Below are 19,701 nucleotides of genomic sequence, written 5' to 3'. Positions count from 1 at the left end.
TTGAATACAAGCATATAAAGCTATACCTTTTTTTTCCCTAAAGATTTATTTATTTATTTTGAGAGAGTGAGAATGAGAGAGAGAGAGAGTACATGAGAGGGGGGAGGGTCAGAGGGAGAAGCAGGGTCCCCGCCGAGCAGGGAGCCCCATGCGGGACTCGATCCCGGGACTCCAGGATCATGACCTGAGCCGAAGGCAGTCGCCCAACCGACTGAGCCACCCAGGCGCCCCAAAGCTATACCTTTTCTTATAGGCACTGTTTTAGCTGCACCAACAAATTTTGTTATATCATATTTCACTATAACTCAGTTAGAATTCCCTAATTTTTTAAAATTTAAAATTTTTTAAAACCACAGATTATTTTACACATATTGTTTATTTTTCAAATATTGGTGTTTTCCTAAGTATCTAACTTCTAATTTAATTCTCTTCTGGTCAGACAATATGCTGTATGATTTCAAACCTTTTCAATTTATTGACACTAGTTTTATAGATTAGCACATGCTTCAATCCTTTTGAATAGAATATATACCCTCAAAATGAATGTATATTCTTCATTTGTTGGAAACAGAGTTTTATAAATATCAATGAGGTCAAGGTAGTTGATAGTAAATGAACTAAGTTTTTTGTCTAGTTATTTTATCTAGTTGTTACGAGAGGTATTCAAACATTTAACTATAATTTTGTATTTACTTCTCTCTTTAATTCTATCAATATTTGCTCCATTTATTTTAAAGTTTGTAGGTTATATACCTAAAGTTATCATTATATATCACTCATCATTGTTATATATTCCTGATGTATTGACTCTTTTATAATTTTATCATTATCCAATGTCTGTATATAGTGAGACTGGCTATAATGGGAAAAGAGGATGGTTAAGAAGAAAATGGTATGCGTAAATTTCCAAATAACTAAGTGCTACCTGAGTTTAAAGTTGTCATTTTCTAAAGCATATAATATCTGAAAGCTGATGAAACTTAAATCTCTGAAAAAAACCAAGACCCTGACTTTTCTGGGTTTGAACACTTGCAGAAAAACTTACATAAACTACTTGAATATATACTTAACAGGTATCAGTGAAAAACTGTTGTAATGATAAAAGGATTTTTCACATCATGGTGAAGTATTATACCTATAGTTAATTAAGATGTTGGCTTCTATGCTCTCTGCTGAATCAATTTAAAAAATTCAATTGCAGAATAATCCATCAGTGTTTCCAGTAATACCACTACACCAGTTTCCTTTTAATGGCTCATCAGTTATGGGATTGCCACATAAGTAATATGAGGAGACTCATTTAGCAACATATTATTACATCATCTTAACATGAAGCAAGGCCCATCAGGCATTATTAAATTAGACTGAATTTTGTAGAATGTCAGCAGCATTTTATGTACGTTAATAGGAGAGTTAATGTTCCTTTGGGAATTATGTTGAAGAAAAATGGTTTCAAAGTGGTGTTTGGATATAATTTTGCAGTCACTGTTTACATTTCCTTCTATTATCATCGTGTGGTTAAGATTTTTATGTCACTTGTGAATAAGTAGGACAAAATGGCAGCCAATTTGTTGTTTCAGTGTATTGTCTTCTCTGACCCCTGATAACAAATACTGTTTGGAATATAGGTTTTTCTTTAAAAAGAGTGATACATCTTTTTTAACTCCTGAATATCCTGAGTTTACTATTTAGGCCTCAAATCAGCTGGTGCCATCCATTATAATTTTGTCTAGCAACTGCAGCATAGTGAGAGCTAAGTAACAATAATAAATAGCGAGGCCATTGTTCCTTTCACAGTGAGGAATTCTTTTACTTGTTTTAAGAGCCCTCCTATCTTCACTGATGCCATCTGTCTTTGCTGCAGTAAAATCTCTCCTCTGTGCTGAATTTTGGGCTTCCTCTTTAGGGCTCAGGCATTGGTTTTTGAATTCTTTACAAATAAATCTTTCCCTCACTTGAATACCTTTACATTTCTTGTATATAGCAATATTGCTATTTTATATTTAATATATCCCGGTAACACTGTTTCTCTTTTCCAAAGGCCTGCCTGATCTCTCCAAAATGTTATACACAATTGCTGAACAGTGATCTTATAGTTTCTTCCTTTTTTATACTCTGTAGACGCTTACATTTGACATATAGAGAAGAACTGGGTTTCTCAAAGTATAATCCCCAGTCCATGTGAATTAGCATCATCTGGGGCACTTGTTTAAAATATAAATTCCCCCCCAAATATATATATATATATATATAAATTCCCAGGTCCCTCCTCAACCAAACAAATTAAAATGAAAGGGTAAATAAGAACATAGACTAGGAACCTGAGACTGTTACGCTGTGGTATAGTTACAACATAGTTAAAAGCATCAACCCTGTGTTTAGAAGGTTTACCACTTGCTAGATGCATGCCCTTGAGCACGTTACTTAATACCTCTGGAGAGCATCCATTTTCCAATCTGAAAAATGGGTGTTAAAAGGATTAAATGTAATCATGTTTAATTCAACGCCTAGCTTAGTTCTCAGTAATTGGTAACAATTGTTATTACAGTGTTATGTATCTAGGTTTTTTTTAAGATTTTATTTATTTATTTGACAGAGAAAAACACAGCGAGAGAGGGAACACAAGCAGGGGAACTGGGAGAGGGAGAAGCAGGCTTCCCACTGAGCAGGGAGCCCAACGTGGGGCTCAATCCCAGGACCCTGGGATCATGACCGGAGCTGAAGGCAGACGCTTAACGACTGAGCCACCCAGGCGCCCCTGTATCTAGGTTTAAAATAAATGTTTTCTGATATGAGAATTAAATCTAGTATTGTACATCTCAAACTAATATAACACTGTATGTTAATTATACTGGAATTAAAAAAACAAAAATCATGAGAAGAAAGGAGTTAAATCTGGTATAAACACATATAAATCTTTGAAAAACTGTTAAGATTTGTCTTTTCAAAACTTGAGAATTATATAAACAGAGCTTACCACTGATCCTAACTAAATAGCAATACCTTTGCCAAGGGAGTATAAAAAATGTAAGTGGGAACTCATTAATATAAGCATTTACTGATATATTAGATGCAGCTGTAGTTTCTAAGAGCTTACACTCATTTTCCCCTCAAGTTTAGTAATAGTGTTAACATTAGACCAGTGGCTCTCAAACCTTTTGGTTTCTTAAAAATAATATTAAGGATTCAAAATAGCTTCTGTGAAGTTTATCTCAGGAACACAAGGATGATTTAACATACCAAAGAAAATCATTGCAAGTTACCCTATTATAGTACCACTACTGGGCACTGTTTCAACTCATCCTCTGCTCTGGCATTTATCCATGTGTGTTCCATACGTGCACACACTTCCCAATCTATGTACAGAGGATGGTGAGAATAAAGGAGGAAAGAATTGCTTGAGTTATGAGTTACAGGCCTGTGATAGAGTTGTGCTAAGGATTTTCTCTCGTTTCCCAAAGCCAAGTGAGCACTCCAAGAGATTCAATAAGGGGCATTTCATGGAATAATAATGCCCTTTTCTGATGAGACTGTGACTATAATGACTTGAATAAATAATACAAAAAAAAAAAACCCACCCCAAAACAAAAAGCTTTTGTTTTGTAGGTTGTATGAATGGAAAAAAAAATTAAATGTGGATTTATTTTGTAAAATGCTTTCACTAGTACATGGAACTTAACCCACAGAGACCTATAAAGTAGAAGCAAAACTGCTAATTCTATTTTTCAAATGAGGAAATCAATGCAGAGATGGGAAATGACTTGTCTTAGGACCATCGGTCAGTAATTTATAAAGATGGGATTTGAACCTAGGTCTTCTGACTGAATGGCACAATTACAGGATATATATTAAATGGAGTAGTACTGTTAGAATGAGAATTAAAATTGGCTCACATGCCCATGTCTAAAATTAGGGCAGACCTCATGAAAGGCATGTAGACAGCAGAAAACAAATTGCATACATTCTTCCTTTCTATTCTTTTTGGCTTGATTCTGATAGGAATCTAGAGGTGAACTGAGTGTTCAGGATTCTCTCTAAAGATATGGGGGAAAAAGCAGAGAAGATGGCCATTAGTAAAAATACAACATGCTACGGAATATGGAAGAATTGAAATGACTTTTCCAAGTCAAAGAGACTTTTGGAAGCCTGAATAATTGGTTATAGAGTATAGGACTGAAATGAAAGTACTTAGACCATTAGTAAGTTTAACATTACAGGATAGAAAAGTTACACAGAGCAACTGTATGTTCTTCATATAATATATCAGCAGTTCTGTTCTTTTTATGAGGAAATATGCAAAAATCATTTTCAGAAATGATATAAGAATTTTGGAAAGGGGTAGGAAGGTAATTGTTACTTTGCTTCCAGTTAAAATGGAGTTGAGTTATGAAAATCTTTGATAATAGAGAAAGACAAGTCTGGTGAATTGGGGAAGAGAAACCATTTTAAGCAGAGGGAGAAGAAAATATGTTTAGTAACTAAAATCTTACCACATTTAGTCACACATTAAAGGCACAAATAATGGTGAAATCGGATAAATTTATACCTCCTCTATCAAAGCCTTTATTTATCGGTTAAAAATGATCTCACTTTTGTATTTATTAAACTTACTTGACAGCCTGGTAATCCGGTGTCTCTGCTGTACAGGGAAAATGAACCTCTCTCTGACGTTTTTCCTATAAAACAAAGAAAATAACTATATACAAAAATCCTCATTTATTGACAATCAATTCAACTTCTAGACCATTCATAGTAATTATATTGTGATTTGGAAGTACAGAGAATAAATTAGAAACAAGAAGATAAAACCCAATAAATAAAATTTAAAAATCCTACTATCATTCTAGTCTTAAATTCTGACTTTCATAGAATAGCATGTATTTTATTAAATACTTTCCATCGTGAAACACCAAAGAAATATTCAAAAAAATGGAAAAGAATAGATATCTATATAGCCAACAGTATGATCTACTCAGTAGGGAGAGTGTTTTCCCGTACTTGCTTCAGACTGAATATTTCTCCTTCTCTCTCTCTGAAATTAAAAAGTGTGGATACAGCTCAATTCTCACCCCAGACCACACAATAACCATTAGCAAAAGGTTAGTATACATGATTCCCATGTACGTTTTGAAACTTTTAATACATATTCATGCACTCAAACAATATACATTACTGTTTGTGTTTAATACAATTAAACAGATGGGATTCTACCCCTTCTGAAATGTGCATTTCCATGCAATATTATGCTTTTGAGATACATGTTGATAAGAGACACCTAGTTCATTCATTTTTAGTGCTATAAAATGTCCCACTATACAAATAAAACTACAGTTGATCTATTCCCCTACTGAGAAATAGACTGTTTCTAGTTTTTTTGTTATCAGGAAGAATGGTGAAACATGTATCCTCACACGTGTGTTACACATACACATAAGACTTTCTTTAGGATAGACACAGAGAAGTGGAACTGCTGGATTAAAGGATGCACACTTTCAACTTTCTATGTATTGCTTTACTATTCTCTGAAGTCATCATGTCAATTTATATTCCCAGAAATGTGTAAGAATTCCTTTTGGGACTATTATTTGCAGTTCCAAAGTTGGATGGTTAAATGTCAGAAATGGTATGAGCCAGTTCTAGAGGGAGAGTAGATGTCCCACAGTGCTGATACTGACAGAAGTTCTTACTTACTTGCTTTCCAACATATTGTTAATTTACAAATACTATATAAGTTTTAATAAAGTCTCTCACAAACAGATACATTGCTCAAAAAGATTTCTATAAACATCACAGTTTGATGTTAATATCAAAGATGGAGAAACAGATAAGTAATGACAATGGCAGAGCTAATTCTTTTTCTCTATTCCAAGGTAAAAACAGTAACAATCTAACTAAATCTGACCAGTTATCCAAAATATTTAAAATTATTGAGGCTATATGAACTTCTCCATAATTGTATATTATTCATTGAGGTATTAGCTTGTGATTATATAAAAATGTATAGTTTATTAATTTTTTAAAACTCCACACAGATGGGATGCTCAAAATTATTTACTGATAGAATGCATAAAATTTAAAAAAACTTGGGAGACATAGACACCAATATTTGATTATTTTCATTAATGTCTACATGCCACAGTGGCCAACTGATGCAAAATCTTGCTACTCTAAATTTGGCATGTACTGACTTCTTAGATATACAAAATAATCCTTGTAATAACAAAGCTAGTTATTAGAAAATACTGTAATAACTCGGGGTATAATTTCAGAACCCCATTAGGACATTATACCACATACCTTAAAAAGCACTTACTGGCTCTTAGTGATGAAGCACATATTTCAGGTGAAGTAATGACAACACATAAAAATACATATTTATGAGAAAAGGTTAATTAATGTGGTCTATTTGCCTCACAGTCTCACCATAAAGCAGTATGTTCTACATAAAGAGCTTTAATTTGCAACATATACATATGGAATAAAAAGGAAAAAAACCTGTAACTCTCAAAGGATATATCTTTTATGAGTAAGACTGCTTATAAGAGTCAAGATGATCTGTGGGGATTTTGGACTCTACCCTTCTACTCTTGGAATCCAACCTCATAAAACCACGAAAGGTTGTACTTTTGCAATTGTGAAACACACACACACACACACTATTCCTGTGCCTCATCAAAATGGATCAGAAATCCCACTGAACCAAGAAGATGGCAGACACTGAAGGGAAATGCCAAATCAGAAGGACTGGCAGACAAATTACTGAGGGAAAATAAGGAACAGCACACATTTACGGTTTGAAGGTATTACTTTATTCATCGAATAAACAAGTTTATGAGATATTAAAAATCATTCTCAGTACGTATCTTTTTTTTTTTTTAAAGTGGAAGCCCAGCACAAGTTTGAACTCATGACTCTGAGATCAAGATCTGAGCTGAGACCAAGAGCTGGACGCTTAACCAACTCAGCCACCCAGGCGCCCCTAACGTGTCTTCAATTTTAAGAAAATACCACCTTTAAAAACAAATCATGTCCCATATGTACTTGGCAGGACAGAACCGGGAGACTATACTAACATTTTATTTTATTTTTATTTAAGATTTTATTAATTTGAGAGAGAAACACAGCGAGAGAAGGAACACAAGCAGGCTTCCCGCTGAGCAGGGAGCCCAACATGGGGCTTGATCCCAGGACCCCCGGATCACGACCTGAGCCCAAGGCAGATGCTTAACAACTGAGCCACAAAGGCACCCCTATATTAACACTTTAAACAAACACCACAGAGTTTAAAAAAAAAAGACTATTTGTTTTTCATCACAATATACCATCAACTTATTATTGGTTGAAATACTCAATAGGCCCTTTCTACCTTGCAAATTCCTCTTCCTGAAACATTCAACAACTAATGAAGACTTAAAGCTAAACAACAAGGTCTGTTTTATTTTCACTCAACTGTACCAGAGTAAGAAACTTTTTTTTTTCAATTGTTGAGGTAGGAAAGGGAACAAAGTAAGAAATCAATATTAGCTCTGTTTTTAGTAAAGTTCAGCTTTCAAATACAATTTTAATTATCTGTGAGGAGGTTACTTGTTATTTAAGAAAACTTAGTTTTTAAACCTATTTTCCTGTGCCTATTAAAATTCCTAAATTTCTTCCTTTCACAAGGATATTCAAAGAGAGAACGAAAACTAATTTAACATAAGCTAAAAACATTAGAGTAAAAATTTCTTCTGAAATGGAAAGTTGATAGCTTGTTTTTAAAATGATACTTAACCTATTCAAATGAGATTTTGAAATGTAAATACATTTTCATTTCACCTTTCATTTATTAGGAACTAGTTGTTTCTGAGGGACTTAGAAATTTGGTTACTCTTTAAATATAATAATGCATAACTCAGTCTGAGATTTAGAAGACATTCATCTTTAATTCTTTCAAAATTACTCTCTACAAGAACTATTTTCATCAATTAAAATGAATCTCTAAGTCTATTTTATCTCAGGTGTCTGACAAATAACAGCTTTGGCTACTGTATTATGGTTTTCTGCTAAGTATTATATATGAATGCTATACATAGATAATTTTAATATATGTGACATGAACACGGTTGAGTAACTGTTAGTATCTAACTTCCCTTGAATGGTGAGGGATCTAGAAACCAGATCAGCTAAAAGAATCAAGATGTTAGCCTAGAGAGGAGAGGATCTGGGAGAAGTGCCATCGCTGTACTTACAGAACTATCATGCTAAGATGGAATCAAGAATACACTGACTGGTCCTAGTGAAGAGATTTAGGAACAAAGGATAAAAGTAAAGAGATGCATTCTTCTATGTTGTTATGAGAAAGAATGCTCAGAAAACAGAATTTCCAAGAGTAAAATAAAACCTGTGCAGAAAATTATATGATATTCCTGGTATTCTTATTAGTAAAGAGATTTGTGGAACAATTAGCTCTTTTGTTGTGGATTTATTAATGCAGTGGGAGACTTAACAGACATTTTGGCAACCAAGTTCCTACTAGTAAATCACAGTGAGTTCGTGTTTATTGGACAGTTGGGTATTTTACAATGAAATGGCCACTGAAGTATTCTGTCTACTTTTTTTACTTTTGGATTGTCATTTACTTGTTCATTTGTGGAGTTCTTTACGTATTTTTGATATAAGACCTTTTATTGTCTCTGTAAATATTTTCTGTAGGTTGCCTTTTCACTCTCCTAATGGTGTCTTTTGATAAACAGAAAATCTTCATTTTAATATTGGCTAATTTGTCCATTTTTTGTTGTGTGTACTGTTTAAAAAACATCTCTGCCTATTCCAAGGTTACAAATCTATTTTTCCATGTTTTCTTCTTAAAGCTTTACTGTTTGTCTTTCACATTTAAACCTGAATTTGATTTTTGTGTAGGTTAGTGGTTGGGGGGAGAGGGGTCAAGGTACATTTTTTCCACAGATACCCAACTGACTTCAGTATTATTTACTGAAAAGATGCTCTACGTCTAAAAAGTATCATCATGGCTGCTTGTGAAGAATAAACTACAGGAGAACAAGTGTGGGAACAGGTAGACCAATTAGAAGACTACTAGACTACTGAAATAATCCAAATGAATTAGAACACTACTAAAATAAACCAGATGAAAGCTAATGGTGGCTTTAAAATTCTTCCAATTCACTGAGGTAGGTACTATTAAGTCCCCATTTCACTAACAAGGAGAAATAATTTGCCCAAGGTCACAGAATTAATAAGTAGCCAAAAGAACCAGAATGCAGGGCTATCTGACCCCAGATTCTTTTTTTTTTTTTTTAAGATTTTTTATTATTTATTTGACACAGAGAGAGAGAGAGAGAGATAGAGAGCAAGCACAAGCAGGGGGAATGGCAGGCAGGGGAGAAGCAGGCTCCCTGCTGAGCAAGGAGCCTGATGCGGGATTCAATCCCAGGACCCCAGGATCATGACCCGAGCTGAAGGCAGTCGCTTAACTGACTGAGACACCCAGGCGCCCCCTGACCCCAAATTCTTAATGGCATACTATACTGCACTGTTTTCCAGTGGAGGTTTAGGACACAGTTCCTATATTCAGATCATATATGTACACATTTGGTGGAGCCCAAATATAGTATAGGAATTTTTCTCTATTTAGCCCTCCAAGCAGCCTCTACCAATCAAATGATATGGCACTATCTATTCCTGCTGAAGAGAGAGATGGATGACAAATCATCCCCAAGATGAGTGGCAGCAAAACCCAACTATTCCAAAGACTGGTTTTAGATATAGAACATGGTCAGTTATGCTTGTTCCATTCACACGTAACTGCTATTCTTTTCAGTTCTTGCAAAGGGCACATGTTGATGTCTTTCTTACTTCAAGTGACTATTAGAAAAGTATTTATTCGGATCTTGTTTTTCTGGATCTCAGTTTCCTAATCTGTAAAATGAACAAGTTGGACAAGATCAGAAGGGGCACAACAGCATCCTGAGAGGCTGGGGCCAATGTAGGGATTTGTTTTTGTGTCTCTCTTTAAAACAATTTAACATATTTAATTGCTGAGCCATGAAAATGCACCTTGCAAAACTCCTACTTCAGGGAATATAAGTGACCGAGGGCTCCTGCTGCCATGCTCTGGAATGATTGCCTCTGCACTGAGGCCCACTAGCATCCAGCACGCTTGGACAGAGTACCTGGGGAAAACTAAAGCACATTTCTTCCCGGGAGACATGGCATTCCTATGTTGACCAACTTTGGCTTGAGGACTCCTAGGCTGCTTTGCTGAACCCTCCTGATAGTGCACAGCAGTCCAGAACTCTTCCACTCTCCTTCAATCTTGAGACTGCTGTGGGCAAGGTGACAGGAAGCTGCGTTTGCTGACTAGCTATTATGTGTAAGGCACTGTGAGAGATGCTTTACTTACATTGCTGGTACCACTGCCACTTGTATTCTTCTTCCTACTAGAAATCCTGTTAATACCAAGGAGTGATTGAAGGAAGCTGATAACAGGTACAAGATATGATAGTAAAATTGCAAGATCTCCTGTAGATCTCAATCTACTGGCTGTAGAAACAAGCCCTGTAATACTCTCCTGGCTGTATGTGCTCTTTTCCTACCAACTCAAAATAATGTTTTCATGAGGAAATGGCCAGACACAGAGATATTATAGAAGATACAGATGGCTCAGCATTTATTTTTGCAGTGGTCTAGTGAATACCTGAAAATTTACAACTAACTGAAGTTTAGTAATTTTAATGAATATATACTACTCAAGAAATAATTGTTGACTTCATGAATAATAGCACAAATTAGAATAGTTTCCCTATTTGTCTGAAAGCCAGTATTGTTTCAATGTTCATTTTTTTAAGGCTTACGGAACTGCATTCATAAATTCAAATTCATCATCTATTACATAAAAAAACCCCATGTGTTATATTTTAAGTGACGCACTAGACTGTTTTTTCTTAAAAGATAAAGACTTAACCTAGAAAAAGAATCCTTGGATGTTTCAAAAAAGTTACCTAGATCAACATTACTATGTTTCAAACTGAAATATTCTAATACATATAAATCATGAGAACTTTTCCAGATTTAGTTTTCAGAGAAACAATATGAAATCCCTACATAGGCCAATCTAAATATTTGGGCACAAATCTATTTAAATAAGATCACAGTTTTATAAGCAGACTGTCTTCCTCCCCCTTAGGTATCTTTGAAAAATCATTATTTACCTAACGTCTTTGCTCATGGAGAATCTTTTCCTCTTTTTTTTTGTGGATGAGCACTACCAGAAGTTTCATACAATTTCAATCACACTAACCACTTGGAGAAACATAAAAACACACTATCCTACAAAGTGGGGAAATCTGTAATGCCATTTGGTATGTAGCAGAGCAGAGACCTAGGATTCTGGTTCCTGGATTCATCTCTTGGCTGTCGCTTCTCTCCACTGGGTGAACTGGCAAGTTACAAGTCAGTTAACATCAATGCCTCCACCCACTCTTTTAGGAAAATCAACTCAGTAGCATGTACCTCACACAGGCCTGCACAGTTTAATTAATGCTTATAAAGCACTTGGAAATTCTTTTCTGGAAGAACCGAGGCCAGTGCTAACTATTAGTATTACTGACTTCATTTTCGTAGCTATCTGTTCAAACTTACACACAAAAAATCCAGAAAGGATCTCAAACTAACAGATTTTTTTTTTTTTAAAGGAAAGAAGAGAGAGAGAGGGTTTTAACATAAATGCCTGCCTATTTTCTTCACAACAATTTGTTTAAGTATTATTGGCTAACATTTGTGCCAAGCACGCTGCTGGCTACATTGAAGATATTTAAATATCTAGTGCCAACAAGCACAGCTGCTGGACTCTCTATGCCCTCCTCTTGTTCACTACATGCCAAATTACTCACACAGCTATGAATGATGAGGCAGCAGCACAGGAAAGTGCCAAGTGTGCGTGAGATTAGTGATAAACCAGAGGATCCCTATAGAGGTCAGTGATTAGCAAGTTCCCAGTTATAATCACTTTTCTAACCCAGCCTTTATCTCATCACTTATTCCATCCAAACCCTGCACCAACTTCCTGTGACAGCATCAGAACTGTAAGCAGCTTCCTAATCAATAATTCCTGCAGAAGTGCTATAAAGTATCTCATTATCCTTGAAGAGAGCACACAGTCAGACCTAGGTAATTTGAACAGGCTTTAGAAATGACTTCTTGAGACTAAAACCTGAGATGAAATAGTCCAGGTTGCAAACATTCACCAATCCAGCTATTTTTCCTCATGCTCTCCACTCCCTCCCTAAAATCAGATTCACACATTAAATATAAACACATAGACAAGGATGAGGAGGTTTGTACAAAACAGTTTCTTTGCCTTTCAGACATTAGAATGCCCAGGGAGAACATTAAAATGCAGAATTCAATATGAGGGGGTGTGGTGGGTAGGCAGGTACAAAATAGGAATGAATGAACAGAGAATAAGATTTTGATCAATTTCAGTCATTTATCAAAACTTTCTGGACCATTTTATGGCTCAATTTTGCCACATATAGAATATATAACAAGGTATTCATTACAGGTAGGTCAAAATCTAAACTGTGCTTCTCTGAGACTTTTTAGTTAATAACTGCATTTTCTAAATTGTCCCTGAACACATATTTACATTCATATTGCATTGCTGCTTTTCCTTAGGTTCAGAATTTAAGTGTTTTCTCACTTAATGTCTCCATACTTCCCTAATAACCACATGTTGTTTAGAACTTAGAAACAAAGACATTTCATTTTTATAGCAAGCCAAAAGATTATAGAACTAGGAATTATCTCTTCATCTTTGGTTGCATTTCAGGATAAAATATGGTGAATGCATATTCTCTAAAAATAATCAACTTTTATATCTTAATGTTTATCCCATTCTTAAATAAAAAGATTTGAAATTATTCAGTTGATGTTTTACAACTTTCTAGGGACTAAAATAAACTAAGCAATCTTCAACACCTTAATCTTAGTTTATTCCCTTTGCTCCAAAATGAAGAAAAAAAGAAAATCAGGTAAAAGTTATATCAACAAATAATTTGGAAGGGGGAAGAGAGGGGAGCATATTTTCAAACCGTCTCGGTAATCACACACTTCCTTCTGGCATACTGTTTCCACCAAATCCTTGTATAGATGCTTCTCTCAGAAATTTCTTGCATCATACAATGATAAAGAGCACATTAAGCTCATTATTGTTAATTCCTGTGATTTTTCTCGCAACTTTTTGTATTTTGGCTGTCTAATTTAAATCATGACCTTACTGGGCAAGGTCAATGTCTGAGTCTGTTCTTTATGGCACTTGGGGACCAGAAGGCAGATGCCACTTGTTCAGGGAACACTGGTCTGGAATTCTAGACTTGTTTTGTTTGAATGCCAGGGACAGATTCTACTCTAAGCCTCTATCAGTGGCATACAGCCACATGGAGGCAGAGACAGTATAAGAAAATGTGCTCCAAAATAGTAGATAATAAATGATTGTTAATTAGCTAGTTTCCCTTGACAGCAATAACTGGAATAGAAAGAAAGGAACTAATCAATGGAACTGCTACCATTCACCAGCTATCTGGTCAGAAACAGGGTAGCGAAATGAAAAAGCATGCGAATGAAGAGTCAGAAGGGTCTATTCCTGTCTCTGCTATGAAGCAGATGTGTGAAACAGGTAAGTTGTTAAACCTCCCCAGGCCTCAGTTTCTTCATCTGGAGGATGGGATGGGGTAGAGCAAATTTGGATTGGGTGATCTCTTTCTGTCTTAATATCCCATGAAATTGACATCCCCACCTATTTTTGCTATTAATTAAGCACCCCGCTTCTGACAGAATGTAAATCTGGGCACCATCAATAGTAAGAGGAAGAAGACATACAGCTAAAAAATTTAAGGACTTTTGCAGAATGGCTAAAATCAACAACACAAAAACAACAGGTGTTGGAGAAAGCAGAACCTTCTTGCACTGTTTGTGGGAATGCAAACTGATGGAGCCACTCTGTCCCACAGTATGGAGGTTCCTCAAAAAGTTAAATAGAACGACCCTACAATCCAGCAATTGCATTACCAGGTATTTACCCAAAGAATACAAAAATACTAATTCAAAGGGATACATGCACCCCGATGTTTATAACAGCATTATCTACAATAGCCAAGTTATAGAAATGGCCCAAGTGTCCATTGACTGATGAATGGATAAAGATATGGTATATAAGTACAATGGAGTATTACTCAGCCATCAAAAGAATGAAATCTTGCCATTTTCCAACAATGTGGATGGAGCTAGAGTGTATTATGCTAAGCAAAATAAGTCAGAGAAAGAAAAATACCATTATGATTTCACTCATATGTGGAATTTAAGAAACAAACCAAAGAGCAAAGGGGGGAAAAAAAGAGAGGCAAACTAAGAAACAGACCCTTAACTACAGAGAACAAACTGATGTAGTTACCAGAAGGGAGGTTGGTGGGGGGATGGGTTAAACAGGTGATGGGGTTAAAGAAATGCACTTATTGTGATGAGCACCGGGTGATGTATGCAAGTTTTGAATCACTATACTATACACCAGAAACTAATATTACACTGTATGTTAACTGACTGTAATTAAAAAAAAACTTTAAAATATATAGGGACTTTTGGAATAATGATGTACAGTTATAAAAATGAAGTGTATAAGCATTTCATCATACATTTGCTCAATACATTTTGAGATATTTAATATGGTATGTTGAATATGGCAAATTAAAGTCAGTATACTTAGTTACCAAGATTTCATTCTATTCATATTAAGAAAAATTCTAAATGTTAGTAAAAGTTTCTCACTGGGGCTCAACATCCTCCACCTATATAATAATGCAGAAAGTATACTTTGTACACCATAGAAAATATACAAATACAGAGCAAATGAAAGAAAACTATTCTATTTTGTTGAAACAGATGGAGAATGCCCAAAAGAGCGTCTTAAATCCCCCCTGTGTTCTAAGATTTAAATAAGATTCTTGCTATATAAATAGGTACTCTGGGGGTAAAATATGAGACATTCAGTTTTCATTGTGTGGCCTCCAGTATTGCAGGCAATTTACTGCCATCCTACTGTTGCAATCTGAAAAACAGGTAAAGGCTATCCTTGAGTGCTCAATGGGTTATAATTCAAAATTCATTTGAGTCAGGCATAACTCAAAATAATCTTTTTACATACCAACTCATTATAAATGGCTATACAAATCAGTTTAAATCATAGTGTAAAATATTTGTGTAAAATATCTGTGTAAAGTAGTTGTGGAAGGGAGGAATGAAGGAAGAAACTAAAGAATAAAAGAGGAAAAGAAAAATATTTGTAATAATAAAATTAGGGAGGAGGCATGGTGAAGTGATTATGAACAGAGATTCTGGATGTAGACAAACTGGGTTTAAATTCCCACTCTGCTTCTTATGAAGATTATTACCCGATCTCACTGTCCCTTAGTTGCTTCAACTGTGGAATGGGATAATAACAGTTTCATCTCACTGGTTTTTTGTGAGGATAAAATGTACTGACATATAAAATGCTTAGAAAAAAATGAAAAACACAAGGCCTAATTGGATATTAGTTATTACTTTTAAGGGAAATAGACATTTTTAAAACATTTTATTTATTTGAGAGAGAGAAGCAGGGGGAGAGGGAGAAGCAGACTTCCCGCTGAGCAGGTAGCCTGATATGGGGCTTGATCTCAGGAACCAGAGATCATGACCTGAGCTGAAGGCAGATGCTTAACCAACTGAGCCAACCAGGCACCCCTTAAATGAAATATATTGACCAGAAAATCTATATATGTGCATCTTGAATATCAGTGTTGATGAAAAAGGCTTAAATAGAGGAAAAAAAGAAAGTAGATTCCAGGGAAATAATTTAAAGGAAACCTTTGGATACTCTCAAAGGTTTTAGAATTCTTTATACCTTCCATTTCTTTAAATTTCACTAAAGGTTGATGGCCTCACTCTTCCCTTGGCATTAATAGTGCGTCTATCTCTAGCACTACTTGTAGACTTAGCCACAAACAAGTTCCTGTTCAGTATTCAAATAAAGAGAAAGATTTACCAAAGAAAGCATGCATGACTTGGAAAAGGTGGGTAAGGGATCTGAAGAGAAATGAAGGTATAAAAGACAATCTAAAATGAATTTTAACAGAATTATAGATTCTGTAATAGAGAGGGAACAGAATAGACAGGCTTGGGTGTTAGGATTCTTAACCTGCTTATTCCTTTTTTCCCACAGGCTACTTTGGGTCTGATGGTTCTTTTTCTTTTTAAAGATATTATTTATTTGACAGAGAGAGACACAGCAAGAGAGGGAACACAAGCAGGGGGAGTGGGAGAGGGAGAAGCAGGCTTCCCGCTGAGCAGGGAGCCCGATGCGGGGCTCGATCCCAGGACCCTGGGACCATGACCTGAGCCAAAGGTTGACACTTGACAACTGAGCCACCCAGGTGCCCTGGGTCTTATGGTTCTAAGCCACTGGGTTCAATATAGCTTAGCTGTTGTCTAAAGCTCATGGGGGAACTAGGAGCAGACCATCTTTATTAGATAAAAAGGTGTTATAATGTGTAAGTAGATGTTGTGATGTTCACTATTTAAATGTTTTCATCGATGGGGGTGCCTGGCAGGCTTAGTAAGTGAAGCGTATGACTCTTGAATCTGAGGGTTGTGAGTTTGACCCCTACATTATGTGGAGAGTACTTAAAAAGAAAATCTTTTTTTGTTTTAAAAATTTTATTTATTTATTTCAGCGAGAGAGACAGTGAGACAGAGAGTGTAAGCATGAGTTAGGGGGGAGGGGCAGAGGGAGAAACAGACTTCCTGCTGAGCAGAGAGCCTGATACTGGGGCTTGATCTCAGGTGTCGGGGATCATGACCTGAGCTGAAGGCAGATGCTTACCTGACGGAGCCACCCAGGCTCCCCTAAAAATAGTATCTTTTAAAAAAATAAAAAAAAAATAAATGCTTCATCTGGGGAAGAATCTGTAAGTACACCACCACTGGAAAATAGAAAATAAAAGGTAAAAAGCTATTTTTTTTTCAGTCTCTTGTTACTCTATGTGCTTTATTTTGACTATTACATTTAATGCAATTATTGATATGTTGGATCTACCATTTGTTAGATGTTTTCTATTTGTCTCACCTGTTCTTTATTTCCTTTTCAGACTGCTCTTGGATTGAGTATTCCATTTAGTCTCCCCTACTGGCTTTTATTTATTAGTGTTTGCCCTCAATTTACAAAATTTATCTTTAATTAACAGGATCTACCTTTAATTATGTAACAGTGTAAGAATCTTTCAACAGTATACTTCAAATATCCTCCTTCCATCCTTTGGGTTAATGTTGTCACACATTTTACTTTCATATATTTATGTACCCCACATACAGTGTTACTATTTTTATTAATTTATTTTATAGTGTGATTAAAAATGAGGAAACATGGGGCGCCTGGGTGGCTCAGTTGGTTAAGCATCTACCTTCGGCTCAGGGGTCCTGGGATTGAGCCCCACTTGGGGCTCCCTGCTCAGCAGTGAGTATGCTTCTCCCTCTCCCTCTGCCCCCACCCTCGCTTGTGCTTTCTCCTGCGTGTTTGCTCTCAAAGAAATAAAAATCTTAAAAAAACAAAAAAAAGCAAAATGAGATGTGTCTTTTACAGTTTCATTTTTACATTATCTGAAGCTCTCATTTCTTTTTATAGATGAGCAGTTGGGCATACTATGACCCATGAACCAAAGCTGGTCTGTTTCCTGTTTTTGTAAATAAAGTTTTACTGAAACACAACCACACCCACTTGTTTGTATGTCATCTATGGCTGCTTTGGGGCTATAATGGTGTAGTTGAGTAGTTGTGACAGGGATTATCTGAACTACAAAGCTTCTGGGCCATTACAGAAAAAAATCTGTTGAGTCCTGATGTAGATCCAAGTTTCTGTCTAGTGTCACATTCCCTCCGCCTAAAGAATTCTATTTAATAGTTACTGTACCTCAAGTCTCCTGGGGATGTTCTCTCACCTTTCTGTGTATCTGAAAAAGTCTTTGCCCTCATTAAAAAAAATTTTTTTTTTCAATGAATATATAATTCTGGGTTGACAGTTTTTTGTTTTTTTTTTTTAAGTAATCTCCACACCCAACATGGGGCTTGAACTCATGACCCCCAAGATCAAGAGTTGCGTATTCTTCTGACTGAGCCAGCCAGGTGCCTCCTTGCTTGAGAAGTCTTTTTTTTTTAGATTTTATTGAATTATTTCAGAGAGAGTGAGAGAGCAAGCATAGCCGGGGGAGGGGGGTGGGGGGAGCCAAGTGAGAGGGAGAAGCTGACTCCCTGATGAGCAGGGATTCTGACGCAGGGATCAATCCCAGGACCCTGGGATCACAACCTGAGCCAAAGGCAGGTACTTAACTGACTGAGCCACCCAGGCGCCCCTTGCAAAGTTTTTAAGAAGATGTCTGCTATGGTTTATTTTTATTGCTATTTGTATATGAGATTTTCTCTTTATTGTTAGTTTTCAGCACTTTGAAAATGTAAGTCTAGTCGTGTGTATACTGTTATTAAAATCCTGGATCTATTAATTTTTCTCTTTCCCTCTACATCTGAGACTTTAATCACACATATATTAGACTATATGATATTGTCCCATAACTCTGTCTTTTTTAATCACTCTTTGTGTTTCAGTTGGTTTATAGTGACCTATACTCAAATTTACTGATTTCTTCTGCAACTGTGTTGTCTACTGATGATCCCAAAGGAATTCTTCATCTTTAGTATGTCTTTTAATTCTAGCATTTCAACTAAACTTATTACTTCCATTTATCTGCTAAAAATTCCCCCATCTACTTGTGCATTTTGTCCACCTTTTCCACTAGATCCTTTAATGTGTTAACCAGAGTTACTTTAAAATCCTTGTCTGATAGTTCCAATGTGAGTCACCTTTCAGTCTTGTTCTGTTGATTATTTTGCCTCTTGACCTTTTTTTTCCCCTTGCATATTTACAAATCTCTTAATTTTGATTGAATGCAAACCTACTATGTGTAGAAGAGTAGAGACTGTTTAGGCCTGGAAATGAGCATGCCTCCGCTTGTATAAGGCCTCTGCTGTGGAAAGATGAGTCAAACTAATCAGGAGTCTAGCTGAGTGTCATTGTTGTTGCTGTGGTTACCTTCAGTTGACCAGAGGCTTCAACTCCTTTTAATGATAGGCTGCTTTTGCCTAGTGCTTAGTATATGATTGGAGTATAATAGGACTTTTATTAGTGTTAAGTATTTCATCCTCAGCTTTCAATAGACCCTATAAACCTGTGCCGCAGAGTGGGTATCTCCCCATGCTTTTGCCCCTCCCCCAGTGGTAGGCTGCTGTCGCTTTCCTATCCTTTATCCCTTCCTCCCTATAAGAGTGAAACTCAACTCTACATCTAGACGACCTTGAGTTGGAGTTTTCGCCCCGGTCTGACTGGCAGGAGACCTGTACTTGGTATCAGCGTTAAGATCTTAAGTCTAAGATGAGTTTCCTCAACTCCCCTAATCAATGTGTCTTAGCTTGTGTCCTTTGGGCAAAAGGCTTTTCTTTCTGCCTCTCCTAAAGAAGTTTAGGTCTTTCAGTACCTAGGGTCCAGGGATGTTGGCATGCTTTCCTGCTGTTTCCACAGTGACAGCTGATTAGAAACTGCATGCCTGCAACATCAACAGGAATTCTCTT

The 19,701-nt window shown here is 36.1% G+C and overlaps 1 protein-coding gene across 10 annotated transcripts in view; it reads right to left on the bottom strand.

The window, feature by feature from the left end:
• Window positions 1–19,701, bottom strand: part of TCF12 (transcription factor 12) — a 375,554-nt gene that overhangs the window by 114,853 nt on the left and 241,000 nt on the right. For all 10 annotated transcript variants that reach the window (XM_025883884.2, XM_025883886.2, XM_073877071.1 and 7 more), the window contains one exon: window positions 4,612–4,676. In XM_025883884.2, coding sequence (XP_025739669.1) covers window positions 4,612–4,676 — 65 coding nt within the window. The remainder of the gene's footprint in view (window positions 1–4,611; window positions 4,677–19,701) is intronic.

The sequence above is a fragment of the Callorhinus ursinus genome, unplaced genomic scaffold, assembly GCF_003265705.2.
Source record: "Callorhinus ursinus isolate GAN/ISIS: 27379988/994484 unplaced genomic scaffold, GSC_fseal_2.0 scaffold25, whole genome shotgun sequence".
NCBI lineage: Eukaryota > Metazoa > Chordata > Mammalia > Carnivora > Otariidae > Callorhinus > Callorhinus ursinus.
This window is presented reverse-complemented; position numbering and strand designations above follow the sequence as displayed.